The sequence below is a fragment of the Tachypleus tridentatus genome, chromosome 3 (genome assembly GCF_004210375.1).
Source record: "Tachypleus tridentatus isolate NWPU-2018 chromosome 3, ASM421037v1, whole genome shotgun sequence".
Classification (NCBI taxonomy): Eukaryota; Metazoa; Arthropoda; class Merostomata; order Xiphosura; family Limulidae; genus Tachypleus; species Tachypleus tridentatus.
Genome location: NC_134827.1, coordinates 28,142,369 through 28,163,202, shown reverse-complemented (window position 1 = coordinate 28,163,202; position 20,834 = coordinate 28,142,369). Strand labels below are relative to the sequence as shown.

At 35.6% G+C, this 20,834-nt stretch overlaps 1 protein-coding gene across 1 annotated transcript in view; it reads left to right on the top strand.

Moving 5' to 3' along the window:
- Positions 1-20,458, top strand: part of LOC143245773 (cell adhesion molecule Dscam2-like) — an 82,178-nt gene extending 61,720 nt beyond the window's left edge. The window contains exons 16-19 of the mRNA XM_076492027.1: positions 667-721; positions 2,810-2,903; positions 18,725-18,838; positions 19,501-20,458. Of these exons, the coding sequence (XP_076348142.1) occupies positions 667-721; positions 2,810-2,903; positions 18,725-18,785 (210 nt within the window). The 3' untranslated portion in view covers positions 18,786-18,838; positions 19,501-20,458. The remainder of the gene's footprint in view (positions 1-666; positions 722-2,809; positions 2,904-18,724; positions 18,839-19,500) is intronic.
- The last annotated feature ends 376 nt before the right edge of the window (positions 20,459-20,834 follow it).

Here is a 20,834-nt window from a genome sequence, read left to right as displayed (position 1 = left end):
TTATAACAATTATTATCAATCTAGTGATGTTCATGTAGTTCAAAAGTATTATAACAATTATTATCCTAGTGATGTGTATGTAGTTCAAAAGTATTATAACAATTATCCTTCCAGTGATGTCTATGTAGTTCAAAAGTATTGTAACAATTATCATCCTAGTGATGTGTATGTAGTTCAAAAGTATTATAACAATTATCCTTCCAGTGATGTCTATGTAGTTCAAAAGTATTATAACAATTATTATCAATCTAGTGATGTTCATGTAGTTCAAAAGTATTATAACAATTATTATCCTAGTGATGTGTATGTAGTTCAAAAGTATTATAACAATTATCATCCTAGTGATGTGTATGTAGTTCAAAAGTATTGTAACAATTATCCTTCCAGTGATGTCTATGTAGTTCAAAAGTATTATAACAATTATCATCCTAGTGATGTGTATGTAGTTCAAAAGTTTTGTAACAATTATCCTTCCAGTGATGTCTATGTAGTTCAAAAGTTTTCCAATTATTATCAATCTAGTGATGTTCATGTAGTTCAAAAGTATTTTAATAATTTTAAATGAAACTACACCTGTTATAAAATAAGTAGTTTTGATGTGTGATAATGAACTTCACTTAGTGTTTTAGTTTGTTGTTGTTGTTTTTTATAACTACTATCCTGTAGATGGAACCTAAGCCTGTCACCAGCAGCATTGTCAGCAGCGAATATCAGAAGAGTGGTAAGTATTTCACGTGAAATATTTTTAATCATATCACATTACCTTCTAACATTCTCGTATATTCTCGTATACTTCGATAAATCATGTAAGCTGAAATGCTGATCAAATATCATTTTATCTTTCAGAAGAAAAAAAAATACGAAAAGTCAATGAAACTTCCTCTTTACTATCATTGTACTTACGACACCGAAACTTTCGATATGTAGCTAAGACATAAGGAAACATTAAAATAAAGCTCATGAGAAGGATATGAAAAAAAAACTTCGGTTAGCGTTTCTTTTATAGAAGTTTTTCTGTGTTTTTTTCACAACTTTTGTAATTTAGTTTCATTGTGAGGAATGTATCGGTTATCGATATGATTGTTTACTCTCTATATGAAAATAGTTTAACATTCAAAACATTGTACTTTGCGAGTCCAAACTGCGAACTACAATAATGGAACGAAAATCAATGGGATTTTTTTTTTTTTTCAAATTATGTAATCAGTTCCACGCGTGTGTTATAACTCACCGGAAATTCGAGTTATTCTTAGGATGTGTTTATATGCAAATATCTGAAAATATACATCCGATACAAGTTTGAAGACACGCCATATAACCACATCTTTTAATGTTTGTCTGTTGTTTTTTTTTAATTTCGCGCAAAGCTACACGAAGGCTATCTGCGCTAGCCGTCCCTGATTTAGCAGTGTAAGAATAGAGAAAAGAAAAGGCAGCTTGTCATCACCACCCCCGCCAACTCTTGGACTATTTTTTACCAACGAATAGTGGGGTTGATCTTAACATTATAAAGCCCCAACGGATGAAAGGACAATTCAAACTCGCGACCCTCTGATTACGAGTCGAGTGCCTTAACCACCTGGCTATGCCGGGCCTCGTAGTAACAGTATTAGAACACAAATTTTTCAGAGCTCTTATCTTTCAGAAAAAGCTATGGAAATAATTATTTCTAATCTCTGAAAATAATACCTGACTGAATAAAATTACTCATAGATATTACATTTACAGCACGCGACGCAGCGTTCTTTTCTATTGGTCCATGGTTTCACTAGCCCGTTGCCCAATTTGTTATTAAAATGAAACAGCTAAATTCTTGTTATGGTTTAGTTTAAATCTAAAAAGACATATTTGCTTAAATTTACTACCATAACAATGCCTGTAATGACGATTTGTTTGTTTGTGAAATTTCTCGCACAGATAATCGAAGGCTAACTGCAATAGCCATTCATAATTGTAAAATGGGCCCGGCATGGCCTGGCGGGTTAAGGCGTGCGACTCGTAATCTGAGAGTTGCGGGTTCGCATCCCCGTCGCGCCAAACATGCTCCCACTTTCAGTCGTGGGGGCGTTATAATATGACAGTCAATCCTACTATTCGTTGGTGAAAGAAGAGTCGGCGGTGGGTGGTGATGACTAGCTGCCTTCCCTCTAGTCTTACACTGCTAAATTAGGGACGGCTAGGGCAGATAACCCTCGAGTAGCTTTGTGCGAAATTCCAAAAAAAACCAAAAAAAACAAAAACAAACAGGTACAAAGTCTCTCTCACCAACCATCAGGCAATGCCGGGCCTGTAGTGATGGAGATATACACTGAAGAACGTTACTGCAAAACTTTATTAGATGACCTTTTAGTACAATACAAAAACTTCGATTTTTTTGAAATGTGTGTTAATGAAGACAAAGAGCCCCCCCAATGACACAATGTCTGCGGACAGCTAGAAAACCCATTGTGTAGCTTTGTGCTTGATTCCAAAACAAGTAAAAACAAAACTCGTTTTCATGAATGATTGGTTTGTTTCCAATTTTGCGCAAAGCTACACGAGGGCTGTCTGCGCTAGCCTTCCCTGATTTAACAGTGTATGAATAGAGGGAAGGCAGCTAGTCATCAATACCCACCGCCACCTCTTGGGCTACTCTTTTATCAACGAATAGTGGGATTGGCTATCATGTTATAACGCCTCAACCGCAGAAAGGGCGAGCATGTTTGGTGTGACGGGGTCTCGAACCGACAACCCTCGGATTACGAGTCGCTCACCTTAACCACCTGAGAATTTACTTTGACATTTAAATTTGTCTGTATTATGTCACTAGCTCTACTTCAAGATGGTCCACAATGTCTGGACAAAAGAAGCCGAAATCTTATTAGTTACGGCAAGAGAGGCCATAAAAGGGACTTTGGAGATGGGTAAGTAAGATTTATCATTGCCTGTGAAATAGATAATTTTTCTCCCGCTTTAACATTACAGTTGCTTCTTCATAAGTATAATAATTAATTAAATTGGTTACAGGATACTTTTAATTAGATCAAATGATCCACTATAATACAAAAATTGTGAATCGCTTCTGTTCTACGTCTTTTCTAAACGCCGTAAATTAAATATTTTATGACCTTCCAAAATCATTTTGTTAAAGTGAATTAAAAAGTGTGTCTATTTCACGAAATCATTATTTCGTCAGAAGATTACTTTCATTGTTTTAATTCTGTAGATGTGATTTTTAAAAAATCATTGAATACACACGCACGTCACACTGCATATTTAAACAAATGTACATTTATTCCCATTATGTAACTTCTAAAGTATGTTTTCAGAAAATGTAATATTTTTTTTTGTGTCAAAGTCTACTAGGTTTAGGCCATTAGAATTTATCATTGTTCAATAACGCTGGTTGTATTTGCCGAGGTAAACAAATAAGGACGTTGAGAGTCATCGGTTAAGCCAGTCGTTATGGTTGATGTTCGTTGAATTAACCTGTTAAGTGCCGTAAACGAGATAACTCGTCCAAGCTGATCGGTAACACAGTGCCACGGACGAGCTAATTAGTTGTCAATAATACCTAACTTCAACGGTAGATGTCAGCACCATACATACACTTGACTTACTTACGTATTGTTTCACTTTCGATCCAAAATGGCGTCACGAAAAAGGGTACAAAATGAAGAAGCATTAGAGTTGTATTTTGAACTTGGTTCGGAGTTGCCGTAGCAGCTGAAATACTTGGCAGTCAACAGGTTAAAGGTTAAGTAAGAATTAAGTAGATGTTGATTTCTTTGGTGGAAAACTAAGTCTAATTATAAATATAAGAACCACAGCAATAATTATAAATATATTTAATGAATGTTAAAACCCATCTCAATAAGCTACTCAGGTCTTTCTACCCATTTCAGCCATCATTTCTTATCACTAACTTTTTGTTTAACGAAAGACGTTTCACCTTCAAACGTCTTATATAAATATTAACGTGATAGCTGTAGGGCCACCTACGTAGACAAGACTTCTCGCCACTAAAAAATACGCACCTTGGAACACGAGGGTTTGTGAAATACTCATGTGATAGCTGTAGAGCCACCGACACAGGCAAGACTTCTCACCTTTAACAAATATGCGCCTTGAAGCACGTGTATTTGTTTGTAGTTAAGCGTAAACCTGCACAATAGGCTTCCTGTGCTCTGCCCTCCATGGGTATCGAAACTCGGTTTCTAATGTTAGTCCCATAACATACCGCTGTGTGGGGGTGGAGGCGGAACACGTGACAGTTTTTAACAGAACAAGACTTAAACTTGGAACCTCACCTAACTCTCCTATATATTCTATATATGCATAATATATATATTCGCACAACAAAAATTCATTACACTTGTTTCCTCAGAAAACTTTCATTTCTAACTTATGGTGCAATAGTCGGAACTGTTGATAAAAGAAAGTCGACATATTATGTTTTTTTTTCTTAAGAATTAAGTACAAAGCTACACAAAGGGCTATCTGTGCTCTGCCCATCACGGGTATCAAAACCTATGCCACTGAAAATCAAAGTTGTGATAGAAATTCATCATCTTTCCTCATTTTTTTTACTCAAATGGCTTTTTTTTATATTCTTGAAGACCGCCAGTGGCACAGCAGCATGTCTGCAGACTTAGAAATGCTACAAACCAGGTTTCGATACCCGTGGTGGGCAGAGCACAGATAGCCCTTTGTGTAGCTTTGTGCTTAACTTCAAACAAACACTATTTTTGAACAAAACTGAAATGTTTTATCATTTTCTAACGCTATTCATTGTATTTTAATATTAGAAATTGTACTAATGATTGTCCCATTCGTTATTGTCATAGAATTGAATGTTTTCTAAATATTCCCAGTTTTACATTTTGTTATACTTAATCTGAACGTGTGAACACGTGCATCACCCACGTCAAATCTGAATTTGGCTTATAAGATTAACCTTCATTTGAAGTAAGGATGACTTCGCGTTCGGAATACCATGACGTTTTACTATTGCTACAATTTTATCAATAAAATAGGGTGTTTTTCTTCAAGGAGAAAACTGACTTAAGAATTATGAAAGAATGTTGCTCCACAGGAAAGAAAATCTCGTAAACTGACAGATGATATAAAACACATAAAGTTATGGGATGTTATCCACGAATGACCTCAGAAGCTCCCTAATACTGCCCAGTAAGTGTTATGAGGCACACAGTCATTACCGTCACACATATTTGAAGGTAAAAGGAACGGAAAGAAATCGAATTAAATGTTACTAAGTGCACAAAAGGTTTACCCTTGTCTAGGACCTAGCTACGAAACACTGTAAACGCACTAATTAAATTACACATTGGATGAGTGTGGTTTGGTTAATTTTGAATTTCGCACAAAGCTACACAAGGGCTATCTACACTAGCCGTCTTTAGTGTAGCAGTAAAAGACTAGAGAGAATACAGCCAGTCATCACCATCCACCGCCAACGCTTGAGCTACTCTTTCTAACCAATGAATAATGGGATTAATTGTAACATGGTAACGACCCCACAGCTGAAAAGGCGAGCATGTTTGGAGAAACGGAAATTTGAACCAGCGACCTTCAGACTACGAGTCAAGCACCTAAACCATTTGGTCACTTTGGACTTGAATGACCATGAGCCATTAATCAAGCATTTAAGAGAGTTGCCCGAAGTATCTGCCATTGTTGTTGGTTTATTTGTAATTACGCACAAAGCTACACAATGGGCTATCTATGCTGTACTAACTATGGGTATAAAAGCCCGATTTTTAGAGTTCTAAGCCTTTGGATTATGTCTAATTGGACGGAAGGCTAAGTTTGCTGAGATGCGTCAATAAGTCCTATGACGTTCAAACCGACAAGAAGCATGTTTTGAAATGGGTGTGCTTGTAAACCATTTTAATTTGTGTAATCGAATGATATTCAAATAATACTGTAAAATAATTTCTAATAATTATTAGATGATTAAAGAAAAAGAAAATAGGTATGAGAAACTTTTGTTCTCTCTGAAACTTTTCAGTAAATTTCTCAGAACTTTTATCTGAGCTGGGTATTTTATTAAAAATCAAGCTTGAGTTCAGTTACTTCTGGAATGAATACTTTGTCTAGGTTTTAAAACATATTATCTTACAGACTTATATCTTGGCTCACCCAACCTAAGGTGTTGCAGCCATCTTAGATACTAATACCGGTGACACAGGCTGTGATAATTAAGATACGGAATGATCAGAAGATGTAAATAAGTTATGACAATACAATATTACATTCACAAAGGAAGAGAATGAATGATTTATAGCTAATATGTTTGTGAGAAAAAAATTATATTTAGGATAAATCACACACTTCTTTGTAATGGCTGATGATGAAACATCGGAGTCCTGATGAAATGATTGCAATTCTAGACGAACTTGCGTTTGTAACCAAGCACCACCAAGAGATATCACAGAGTAATGTAAAAAACAAAGTTTTATCACCATCTGGAGATTGATGTCATGGTTTATAAGCTTCAAATATAATACATCAGATAAATAAAAGATTGAAAGCAGTAAATATAAATTAAGAAGAGGGAACGCCGAGATTAATGGAAAAAATGTTAAATCAATCACATTTTTTAAAGCAATTGAGAGTTGAAAGCAAGCATTTCACGAATGTTACAAACGAAAACTAAAGGATAACAAATACACCAGTGCAGTTGAGGTAAAAAGATGTAATTATAGGAACCTTTGGAGTGAATACCTTGGCTTGTAAAATGTGTTAAGAGGTTCTCTCCTGATTTTTGGTAAATGATGGACAAGCCAGTTCACCAATAACGCAGTTCAGTTACTACTTCTTAAACGTTTAAGATAGGAGCTTCCAGAAATGATTCACAAAACCAGTACTAAAAAGAAAGCCACGTGAGCTAAATCCATCTCCAGTGAAAATAGGAACAAGCAATTGGTTTGAGGGTAATACGGGACCTGATTTTGATTTATCCAAAGTTGATCTCAGAGTTGCAGTTACCAGAGTGTCCAAACTCTTCATCCCAAGAAATTATTCGTTTATGCATGTTGAAAGAGGTTGGAAATTCTCTCAGGTTCTTTTCAGATTCTGATTCTGGTGCCATAACCAGGTTTTATCGAATAATACGTCTTTAGCGATGTGTGAAGTACACCAAAGTTTTATACCATTGCTCAACCACATCAAACTTAATTGTGTACATTCCTTGGCACAACAAAGGCACGTAAACTGTAAATGACGAGTCTTTGTTTGCTCTTAAAATGAAGGGCTGGAAGTGAACAAATTTTAATGGACAAGCCGAAATTGGTTTGTTTTGAGTTTCGCGCAAAGCTACACGAGGGCTATCTGCGACAGCCGTCCCTGATTTAGTAGTGTAAGACTAGAGGGAAGGCAGCTAGTCATCACCAACCACTGCTAACTCTTGGGCTACTCTTTCACCAACGAATAGTAGGATTGACTGTCATATTATAACGCCCCCACGACTGAAAGTGGGAGCATGTTTGGCGCGACGGGGATGCGAATCCGCTACCCTCGGATTACGAGTTGAGTGCCTTAACCACCTGGCCATGCCGGGCCCACCGAACTTGTATTTACAGATATACTATTTTTACGAAAGTCAAAATCTCCTCTCTCATATAGTAGGAATTTGTTTGCTCTGTTTGTTTGGAATTAAGCACAAACTTACACAATGGGTTATCTGTGGGTTGCCCACTACGGGTATCGAAACCCGGTTTCTAGAAGGATGAGTCTGAAATCATACTGGTGTGCCTTTGGGGGTGGGAGAGCATATAGGGATTATCCCGTATAACATAAAACTCTTCGAACAGAATGTTTGAGAAAAAATAAAGTCAAATTTTAAAACGGTCAACTTGTCTAAGTTCCTACAACAGAGCACCCTAGTTTTTGATAAATAGTAAGATATGCTTTACATAACTTATTATTGTGTCCAAATCTAAATGTTCAATTATTTAAATAAAACTTTACATATGACAAACATATATCAAATAACTGAACACTTAATAAACTTATGAGCACTCTTCAGAACATGGATAAGTGAGAAGACCCAGTAAGATTCTACGAACATAAACATTAGTTTTTTTTTAGTTTCATTCAATGAGTTCCAACACCTTCTCCTTCCCGGATGTTGGCTTCCTGCCAATGGGATCTATTGATTTATTACTTTAAGACATTTTTCTTCAACTAGGTTAGAAGCATTACCATAGAGTCAGGTTCCAGTTACTGAGTTTCGTAAAAATGGCAGCGCCCTCTACCTCTTGACATTTATTTAGGTATAGTTCCCATTCTCTCACTTTTATTGGTAAATATTCATTCAACTTCACTCTTCGTCTTACTGGATCAATCATTTCTTTTCTTCTGCTCATTCACGTTGTCTTCTTATTCGATTCTCTCGCCCTCTGACACTAATTCTCTCATTCTCTGACTCTTTCATGTTATTAAAAAAAAAAGATTACTTCTTCACCCATATCAATTTACTTTTACATGTTGAAGGATTTCGTTTTGACACTGCCTTCACGAAACCTACTAAAACGTATTATTTAACCAATGATACCATGTCTTGATTGGGTGATGTCTAAACAAGGTTTAGTCTGTTAGAAATCATTGTTTATCAGAGAGTTTGACACCAGTCGTTGAGATGTGGAAAGGTAAATAGACAGTTTTTGTTTGCATGGAGTTTTTGGACACTTGATGTATTTGGTTATTTATAAATAACCAATGGTTAATAATAAGTTATCCAACTGTGACAGACTTTTAGATATTAAGTGACAGTTAGCCAGGTTAGCTGAAGTAAAACACAAAGCAATACCATAAAAATTAATAAAGAATCTCAACTAGAAATTAGATGTATTTCTACTACTTAACAATAAACTCTGTGTCTTGTGAATAAACGATAAACACTATCAGACCCTTTATAGTCATATGTAAATATGATTTTTGTAATGTTTTCTCTGAGTTACTGTAAGGTCTGACGAGTTCAAACGTGCGTCACGTTCTTGCGCAAGTGCGAAACCTGATGGACTTAAATGAAACATGATATCACGAGACCTGAAGTCACTAACACAAAACACCATATTATTTGTAAAATATCCCATTATTGCATGAAACTTGAATATTAGTATTAAACACAATAATATAGCCTTCTGTGAAATACCTAAAATTCCTTGACTTACCTAAAACAAGTTTGTTTGTTTGTTTGTTTTGGAATTTCACACAAAGCTACTCGAGGGCTATCTGTGCTAGCCGTCCCTAATTTAGCAATGTAAGACTAGAGGGAAGGCAGCTAGTCATCACCACCCACCGCCAACTCTTGGGCTACTCTTTTACCAACGAATAGTGGGATTGACCGTCACATTATACACCCCCACGGCTGGAGGGCGAGCATGTTTAGCGCGACACGGGCGCGAACCCGCGACCCTCGGATTACGAGTCGCACGCCTTACGCGCTTGGCCATGCCAGGCCTACCTAAAACAAAAACATTATATTTTCACCCCAAACCTCGCAGCTTTATTTACAGGAGCTTACGCAAAGGGTATTAGTGTTGTACTAGATCCAAAAAACTATAATTACTGATAAGTTATGCTGCATTTCTCGCATAATGTACAGAATGTGTACAAAAAAGCTTGAAACACCTGTTTAAAGATGAACCTGTGCTACCCCAGATGTTATATGGACTAGATCCTGATTACCTAATATTTGTTCTGTGTTACTTAAACATCTCTAAGGTGTTTTAGATTGTTTTAATGATCCAATTTGCACAAAGATCATTACCGAAGGTTATTAAAGCTCGACGATTATTCCACAAGTTTAATCAGATAAATGTAACTGCTCGGAACACCAACAAGAGCTGTCAAGATTGTCATTTATATCAGATTGTATCCTCGAGGAATGGAACCTAATTCCTCAAAACACCTTTCAAGGACTTGTAGGTGCTATACTACAGAGAACCTAACCGGTTCTATCAACCAAAAATAAAACCATACTAACAATTAAAAAATAAAAACCAATCTCAAGGAGAAGATGTGCTGGTTTCTAAGTTAATTTACGATGTTTTCCTCGTGTCATTAAACGTATATTGTGCTCAGAAAAATATTTGAAATTATTCAGATAACAATTGTCCTCAGAGTATTATCAGTCTCTTACTAGTGACGAAACAGTGTTATAAATTCGTTCCATATTAAACCTAAATGCAAAATTTAAATCACTCGCTAATATACAGTTAGAACCTATATATAAACAATTATCGATACACATGGATATATTACGAATTGGTAAAATAACAACTATATCTACAGAATGAACACCTATAGGATGTTTTATTTAATATCGTTTAATCAGAGATTAATATAACGTTCAGGGACAATAAGGGGCCTATTGGTCCATTTCTGCTGTCCCATTCTGTAAACCAAACTAAAACTATTTTTAAAGATATTAAAGTCAGCCTTTATCATCCATTTATCTATCAAACTTTGTCCTAAACTCAAATTTATTGCCTCAACATCTGAAGGCAATCCCATTCCACAGGCCAACAATTCCACTTGAAAAATAAAACTGTCTTAGCTGAAAGATGGCTTCTTCCTTGCCTAAATCTATATTTATGTCTCCTAGCTTTATAACCCTCGCTGTTAAGTATGAAAAATGTTGATGCACCAACATTACCAATTCCTTTTACAATCTTAAACACTACAATCAGATCCCTTCTAACTCTTCATTTCTCAAAAGAAAAGTATTTTAAGAATGTTAACCTCTCTTTATGTGATAACCACTCTGTCCCAGGTACCATTTCAGTAACTCTTCTCAACAATTCAATGTCTTTCTTAAGGTAAGGAGCCCAAACTGAACACAATACTCGAAATGTAGTTTAACCGGTGACCTATACAATGAAATTATAACATCTTTAAACATATATTCAATATTTCTGTAAACACAACCTAAACTCCTATCTGCCTTATCACTAGCAATAACATACTACTTGCGTGGCTTTAGAGACTGATCGGCTATTACGCCCAGATCTGTTTATTCCATGTAATATTGCCATCGAAATTATAATTCGAATTTATTTGCCCAACTCATTAAATTATCTAACTCCTTTTGAAAATCAGTCGCATTCCCTTAACAGCAGCAACACCCAAGACCTTGATGTCATCAGTAGCTTTAAGTAATGTATTGGCCATTCCCTCATCTATGTCATTGATGTAAATCAAAGAAAGAAATGGTCCCAAGACTGATCGCTGAGGCACGTCACTTGCAGTATTAATTCAGTTTGACTGAGCTCTATTTATAAAATATCTCTACTTTCTCCCATCAAGCCACTCATCTATCTGGTTAGGGTCAAGTTCAACTGGGTCTTCTTTCCCTGCTGATTTCTCGAAGCCCGCCGTACCCTTGGCTGTGGTTTCAATAGTTAGTAGACAGGGACAGTGGGAATCTCGTTAATCCATTCATGCACGTCACCAGTCAGATGACGAGGCATTTGGCTACCTTAAGAGAGTCATTTGGCGACCTCAGGAAAGTCATTTGGCGACCTCAGGAAAGTCATACTCCAGCCGTTTACCAGCGCTTGTCTGGACTTCTTCACTTTGACATTCAGAGCACCGGACCTTTTATGTGGCATTTTGTCAGATGCTTTCTGAAAATGCAGTTACACGAAATCTACACTCTTAACCCTCTTCTACATATGCAGTAACATTTTTAAAGCATGTCAGAATATCTGTAAGGCAAGATTTTCCCTTATGATTATGCGATAAGATTCTAAACCTTTTTAAGTGACTTTGTAAAGTATCTTTTATCAGACTTTCCACTTTTCCAACAACTAATGTAAGACTAATAGGACTATAATTACTGGGACAACTTGTATAACCTCCCTTGAAGATAAAAATGGCATTAGATAATTTCCAATCTATTGGTACTTGTTCACTCTGCAAGGGCTTACAAAAGTTGTGGTAAGTGGCTCTCATATCAAATCGTTGACCTTCTTTAACATCCTCTTGGAAGTATTATCTGGTCCAGGAACCTTTCGTTTTTTAATCTTCCCTACTTTTCTTAACAAGCTTAAATTTATGCAGTTGTCTTGTTCAACTTTGTTTTCATTGCTCAAGATGAGGAATACTGCTGAAGTATTCATTAGTACAAACTGAAGAAAAAGCAGACTTAATAACCTAGCCATTTCATAATCATTAAACACAAGCCTTCCTTTGTCTTCCCTCGAGAATCTCATCCTCATCCGAACATTTTGTTTACTCCTAATGCATTTAAATATCCTTACAGTTAATTTTTATGTTTCCATCCACATTTTTCATGCATCCTTTTGGAAATCCTAATTTTCTGTTTGACCAACTTTCTTGACTTTTTATAATATCAGTCAATTTAAAATTTCGTAAATTTGTGATACTTTGCTTTAATTTTATCTCTTATATCCTTTGTGAGCCAATCTGGTTTTTTTTTCTCTACTTGCAGCTACCATTTTCTTTCTGTAAGGAATATATTTATTTTGAATAATGAAAATGTTTTCTTTAAAAATTTTCCACATTTCCTCAGTGTCTTCAATTCACAACAGACAATTCTTGTTGGATCCCTTTAAAATTTGCTTTTATGAAATTTGGAATCAAAATATCATTATTCCCAATTTCCACATACAGCAAAATATCAAACCTAATACAACAATGATCACTTCTCAAACATTTCTATATTAGAAGTTAACAACGAATCTAAAATAGCATTATTTTTAGGAGGTTCCTTGACCAACTTGAGAAGAAATCCATCTTCATCAGTTTCAAAAAACTGGTTTGACTATAGCATTTTCCAAACAATATGTCCGAGATTAAAATCACTCATCATTATGACTTCATTAACAGATGAAATTTTATTCTCACTGTGAAGTTTCACACTAGTTTCATCTGGTGGTCTGTAACAAGTTCCTACAAAGAGATGTTTCCCTTTACATGCACTAACAGACGGATTCAATCTCGTTGCTATCTTCCTTAATGTTCTCAACTTCAACAGGATGTAACTCACACTTTACATATGGTATCCCGACATTTCGCAACCGCAATTTCGCACCCGACTCTTGGCAGCTAACAATTTGACAGCCGAGCTCGTTGGCAGCGGACAATTTCGCATCCAGGAAAATTGACAGCTGATGATTACCCAGCCGAATATTTACATCAACATTACAGTTTAAGAAAAAAAGACCTATATATCATACAGCCATGTAGCCACATTTATTCACAGTCAAAATCATACAGCCATGTTGTCACCCAGCCGAGTATTTATATCCATATTAAAGTTTAATAGTGACGTCAATTTTCAAATGGATGTTAATATGTTGTTAAGTGAGCATTAGTAACATTATGAACAACACCATAACTTAGCTATGTATTGCCTGACTGGGTAATCATCCGCTGCCAACGAGCTCGGCTGTTAAATTGTTGGCTGCCAAGAGTCGAGTGCGAAATTGCGGCTGTGAAATGTCGTAGAACCTTCTCTTTATCACTCTGTCCCTAATAACATATAACCAGGTATTTAAAAGAAATTTCTGTCATCAAAATCACCTACATCTAACCATGTTTTAGTTCTTTCAATGATATAAAAATCTTTTATTCCTACCAGTGACCTAGTCATCTATTTTATTTCTTATACTTCTAACATTACAATAGTAACAGCTAAGCCTATTCCTATAACTATTGTTATACTGACTCCCTGTGCTAATTTTTTTCTCTACATCTTAATTTTGTTTCATGTGGTTTATCTTTGTCCTCACCACTATCTAGTCCTAATTTAAAACTTCCCTCACAGTTGTGTTAATAGCCCTTAGAAACGTGCCAGATCCTTTCCTACTATAAACCATCCATTTCAAAAAGTACCCTCCTGCCACTGAACCGATGCCACATGTCCGACCAGCTAACCTGCTCATCCTTACACATCAATTTCAGCATAGCATGTAATTCTAATGACCTACTCAAAATTTCATCTCAACAAGTAATTGTTGGAAATATCCTTGACACAGTTAGTTTGTAATCTTTATCTTTAAACGCTTTTATAAATCTCTTCTACTAATTAATTAGTTCCTCTGGCTCACACTTCCCTATATCGTTAGCCCCTATGTGCATGACAAAGACAGCATTGTTGCCAGTCCCTTTTGTTACATTTTCTGCTCTGTCAGTTATGTCTTCCACCTGTGTCCCAGGGTACCATAATCTAATTATTTTTATCCTATTTACCCCACATACTATTTTAACCACATGCCATATGAAGGAATGACCCATAACTATAACTTCTTTATGTTCATAATTCATATCAGTTTCTATTCCTATTGCTTTCCCTCCCTCCAATACTTCTTCGTCGGCACAAATCAAGGACTGAAATCTCTTGCTGAATAGAACAGGGTCCTCACAATGATGTTCATAACTTTAAACCCTGATACTACTCGTTCTAACTTCCTGAATATCATTGCTAATCTTAGCTGATAGCTTCCTTGTATGTAAAAGCTTAAGCACAAATACCAGTAGCTTACTGTTAACACTATTAAATCTAAGTTCGATAATTAACTAGTTTTTAGACTGTATTTATTAAACAAAGTGAGGTATTTAATCTTTGTTACAATTTCACTTCAAGTTGAATTATAACTAAGCCTAAAGAACCATTACGAGTACTAAGCCTAATTTAACGCAATATTATCAATCTCAGATTTCTAACGTCCTTTCTTTTCAAACAGCGCTCCCTATTACGATTTGAAAATATTCTTTACGTTTACGGTCTAAAAAAATTATATCTAACATTTATTTAAAATTTATAATTTAAAAGGTCACACAGGTCAACAATAACAGTTTCAGTTAAATAGTGATCAGTTATACGACAACTTTGTGTGTTACGTTTGTGTAAGGCTATAAGATCTTCGTGAATTAAATCATTTTGTGTTACAGATTGTAACATAAGATTATTGTGAATTATATGAAGTTTTGAATCAGTTATCTGTGAGACAATAGGTTTATTTTTGTGTTATTTTTCGACAAGAAACTGTTTCAAAACATTATATTGTTCGCTAATTAAGTAGATACCTCTTGAAAAGCAATTTGGGAATTATTTTCCGAATGCGTCTACTTGTTTCGGCCATATATATTCCTCACCACAAAGTTTGCATGTTAAGTTATATGCAGCATTTTTCAATATATTTTACGGCTAAACCAACTCGAAATTCTGAACGTTTATCAAACGATTTGTTGAACTGCTAACTTTACTACTCTTTTACTAAGACCTGTTTCACTGTGTTCTATCTGAAGCATATTAGGGATTTTAAGCAAATGGGAGAGATATCTAAAGTTATACTAGACTTCATTTGTTCTGTACCTTTCATTAGGAACTTTATTTGTGTTTTGACAATATACAATGGTGTTCTCAAGTGTGTAAAATAATAACGTATTATCAACTTATATTAACAAATACTGTTAACATATGCAAGTTCAAGTTGACCGGTAATATCAACGCAATTAACTTGCAATACATGAAGTGTTTAGTTGTTCTGTAGTGTTTGTTTGTTTGGAAATTTCGCACAAAGCTACTCGAGGGCTATCTGTGCTAGCCGTCCCTAATTTAGCAGTGTAAGACTAGAGGGAAGGCAGCTAGTCATCACCACCCACCGCCAACTCTTGGGCTACTCTTTACCAACGAATAGTGGGATTGACCGTCACATTATACACCCCCACGGCTGGGAGGGCGAGCATGTTTAGCGCGACGCGGGCGCAAACCCGCGACCCTCGGATTACGAGTCGCACGCCTTACGCGCTAGGCCATGCCGCGCCTGTTCTGTAGTGAAGCGTGAAACTACACAATGAGCATATTGTGACGTGCCCACCTAAGGTGTCGAAATAGGTGTTGTTGTTGTTTTACTTTTTATTCGTTGGTACAAAAAGGTTTGTTTGTTTTGAATTTCGCGCAAAGCTACTCGAGGGCTATCTGCGCTAGCCGTCCCTAATTTAGCAGTGTAAGACTAGAGGGAAGGCAGCTAATCATCACCACCCACCTTCTACTATTGAGCTACTCTTTTACCAACGAATAATGGGATTGACCGTCACGTTGTAACGCCCCCACGGCTGAAATGGCGAGCTTGTTTGGTACGACCGGGATTCGAACCCGCGACCCTCAGATTACGAGTCAAACGCCTTAACACGCTTGGCTGTGCCGGGCCGGTACAAAAAGGATACCAAGAGTTGGCGGTGGGTGATGATGACTAGCTTCCTTCCCTCTAGTCTTACAATTCTGAATTAGGGACAGCTAGCACTGGCTCGTGTAATGTTGTTCAAAATTCAAAACAAACCGATAATAATTATTCCTAATCACGAACTTCAAAACACTGTAAAGTAGTCCATTATTAAAACCACATATATCTAGGTTATGACAATTCTAGGTGATGACTAGCTGCCTTCCCTCTAGTCTTACACTGCTAAATTAGGAACGGCTAGCACAGATAGACCTCGAGTAGCTTTGTGTGAAATTCAAAAACAAACAAACAAATCTTTGTCTTCTTGTTTGTTTGTTTATTTGTAAGTAAAAACACAAACCTACACCACGGGCTATATGTGGCCTGCTCATTATGGATATTGAAACTAGATTTGTAGTGCTATACGTCTGCAGGCATATCGCTGTGCCGCTCAAGGGTTTCTCTCTGTTCTATTTCTTTGTCAGCTACTAAATAAAAGATGACTCAACTTCGAAAGTAAACAATATCTTATCACAACATTGTTCAGTGTAATTCAAAAATGCGTTCATTAATATAAAAAATAAAATCTACAGCAGTAAGTGAACTTGTAAACAGACTGATAATAAATTATTATCCTACGTACTTTATTGGGGAAAATATTATACAATATCAAAAAGACGCTTACATATGCAAGAATAAAATAATATTGTGTTCAAAACAAGAAAAAATATAATATGACATAACTTTCTAAGTTATCGCTTAAATTAGTTATTTGAATTAAACACAAAGCTACTCAACTGGCTATCTGTGATCTGCCCACCATATCGAAACCCGGTTGTTAGCATTGTTAAGTTCGCAGACATACCGCTGAGCCACTGGGGGTCGCTTAAATTAGTTCGAAATTCCCTGCACGTTTCAGGCAGCGAACAGTTAGGTTTTAATATAAGAGTGACTGGAAAATACTAATAAAACTTAAAACCAGTAAAAGAGTAGCCCAAGAGTTGGCGATGGGTGGTGATGACTAGCTGCCTTCCCTCTAGTCTTACACTGCTAAATTAGGGACGGCTAGCACAGATAGCCCTCGAGTAGCTTTGTGTGAAATTCAAAAACAAACAAACAAACAAATCACGAGAAAGATCATTATAACTTAACTCATTAATTAAAGTATCTTTGGTCCTACCTCAGTGTTTCTCAAGCCTTTCAGGTTTCGTTCTTTTTCATTCATGTGAAACACAGTCCCCCTCCCAGTGGTGGATACAGGAGTTTTTGGTAACAGTGACTTAAACCTGACCCCAAGTAAGCTTTTCCTTGTTACTGCAACTTAAACTTCATGGGATTAATTTAGAAACAAAGAAAAGAAACATATATGTCTATGAACTCTCAGTTATTGATTTTATTCTAAAATATCAAGTTAGAAGTAATCGTACAGCACTATACTGAATCACACAACATAGTGCATGTGACAATGAACTTTCATGTATTCCTAAATAACATGTTACAAGTAAACATACAGCAAAAATATTCTAATTGGGATGATCAGTACTTCATATTTCTGATTTCCCATTTACCACACACAATTTTGGTATGGCCAGTGGGGGGATGTATCCCCCTCTGTATCCATCCTTGTCCCCCAAACACAAAAGAACGTTCAATTAACTGTTTGTTTGTTTTTTAATTTCGCGCAAAGCTGCATGAGGGCTATATGCGCTCGACATCACTAATATAGCAGTGTTAAACTAGATGGAAGGCAGCTAGTCATCACCACCCACCGTCAACTCTTGGGCTACTCTTTTACCAACGAATAGTGAAATTGACCGTCACGTTGTAACGCCCCTACGGCTGAAAGAGCGAGCATGTTTGGTAAAATGGGAATTCGAACCCGCAACTGTCGGATTACGAGTCGAATGCCTTAACCACCTGGCCATGCCGGGCCTCAACTAATTTAAACTGTGATATATATATATTCAACTAATGATGATAACGACAAGTTTATTTTTTTAAAAAAAGGGAACATGAAATAATTTCCTGATTCTCCGCGGCCCGGCATGGCCAGGTGGTTAGGGTGATCGACTCGCGGGTTCGAATCCCCGTCTGCGAACTTACACACTAAAAACCGGGTTTCGATACCCGTGGTGGGCAGAGTACAGATAGCTCATTGTGTAGCTTTGTGCTTAATTCAAAACAAACAAACAAAAGCTTTACGCGAAATTCAAAACCAAACCAAACTGACTCTCCTCACGCCTTCCCCCCTGAAAAATAATTTGATTCTGCTTCTTGGATGGGATAGAACCCCACAGTTTTAGAACCACACTGTCATATTTGTCAATTTTATACAGCCTTGACAAAAATCTTACTGGCAAAGTTTTAATGTACTAATTAAATTATTATTTATCTGGAATAAATGGTCATTTTCCTTCCTCTTTTTTATCCAAAAACGTATAAACTGATAATTTATATACATATAACTTAAATTTATTCATGAACGAATTTTCAATTCTTGAAATGAAATACTTCCATTAATAAAGGAGCTCCGGAAGTGAATCCGAAGATGAGATTCGAGCCACTGCCAACAGGGGGGCTCTTTAAAGAACACGAACATCACGTAATCCATGGATCTGAAATGGAATGTGACCGACAGTGTAAGAATATAAGAATTTTATTTTTTAAAGCAAAGTAGCGGAAAATAATAATTGATAAAAATATCTTTAATTCAAAGTGGAGTATTTACTAATATATATATTTATAAAGATACAATATTTAATAAAATATCGACCCTCCCCCCGATATGGGATGCCTCTTCACCCGAAAACAACTAGAATAATAAACGTTTATCATCTAAAAATCTAACTGATTTGTCACTTATAAAAATTCGACAGTTCTTTTTAGCTGTCAAATATTAATTTATTGCAACAGGAGATAAAAACCTTATAAATTGACTGATTTTTATTATTTTTAAGTTTATCTTAGATAGCCAAAAGAAATTCCTTGTCATCTGCAATATCTTATATTTCATTATGTTTTGAATAGAATATATTATATATTGTTATATTAAACAGTTCAGAAACAAACAGTTAAAATGAGTAACGGAATATCAAATTCACTCTTTTTTCCTTTGGTTTCTGGAATCTCATAGAATCTGTTAGCTTTAGTTTTATAAAGTTTTATTGAAACTTCATTTTTATTTGACAGCTTTTTCAACATCTCTACAAGTAAAATAAGATTATTATAGTATTGGAGCGATTTGTAAGTGTAACATGGCGGATTAATATGACATTTTGGACGACTCTGAATTTATTTTTAGGGAAAAAAGTTCAGCACTCAAGACACCGCCTAGATGAGCTGGACACAATACAAGTTTCATAGTCAGATGAGTCTACCTACACGTCACTGGAATATTATGTGTTTATATTCAAGGCAGTGGAACTTTGAAAGCTAAGGAAAATGTTACTGATAAGCCAGTTGTTATCGAACGAATATTTAATTTACATGAGACAATTTTTTTGTATGATTTGGACTGTGTGTTTCATACTTAGGTTCTATTGGAGAGAAATATTTATATCCAAGTTTGCATTTCTCTGCGAAAAATAAATTGTTCATTTCGAGTTATTTATGGTTTTTCAATGGCTTTTGAGTTTCAAAATAGTTTCTCTCTTTATTAAAGATGGAACTATTGAGGTTTAATCCCTTTTTCTGGGATTGTAGTTGTTTTGAACAGCATCTTAGAAGTATTATTTCTATTGTAATGTCTAGTTGTTGGTCCATTGTAGTGTGTATGATGTTCATTTGGAGTTTAGTTTTATTCTATGAAAACTTACTAGGTTCTAAAAAAATTTAATAAGATGGCCTTTAGAGCTAATAATTAGACATTTTCAAACTGGCATGATAATAATTGAAGACGAATTATGAGGTGTTAAAATATGCCACGTATCGATGCTTTCTTTTTCATCTATTGAATTTTCCAATTATCTAATACAGACTTAAATAACAAAAAAAGTAAGTTATGTATTGAAATTAAAATATAAAGTTGGTCGTGTTGTTTTGCTCTACTGTTCATTATAAAATAAACTATTTTTTCATGCTTTTACTGCAATAAATGGTCAGTGATAAGTTTTAGTTATCCAGAACTTTCTTTAATGCAAAAAAGTTAATAGACTCGTAACAAGTACTACTCTGTTTATTTATGAAGCATTTGTAAAATATATAAACATTATAATATTGCATACTGTGCTTCTGAAACTGATTAAAAATTATGTATTGATCTGTTTACGTAATAAAAATTTTGAAAAGTATTGTATTCTGATTGTTCTCGTGTAAGAACAAAATTTATTTTTTTGTAAGGAAATGTTGTAATAAGTGAAATAAAAATAAGACAGGGAAAAGGAAGAATTAGCAGAATGATTTTATTTCTAACAGCAGAATCTCGAAGTTGGTTATAAGTATCTTATTGGAAGATGTTTTTTCATCTTATATCCTTTGCTTTTCTCAATTTCCTCTTGACATTTATAAGCTCGATACAAATATAATGAACTTATGGAACATTGTGGATTGGCCATCTTATTCCCACGTTTTTTTGCTTGTCTCTCTTGTTGGTTCTCAGCCCAGACTCGTATTTCATATAATATTCATTCAGCTGCC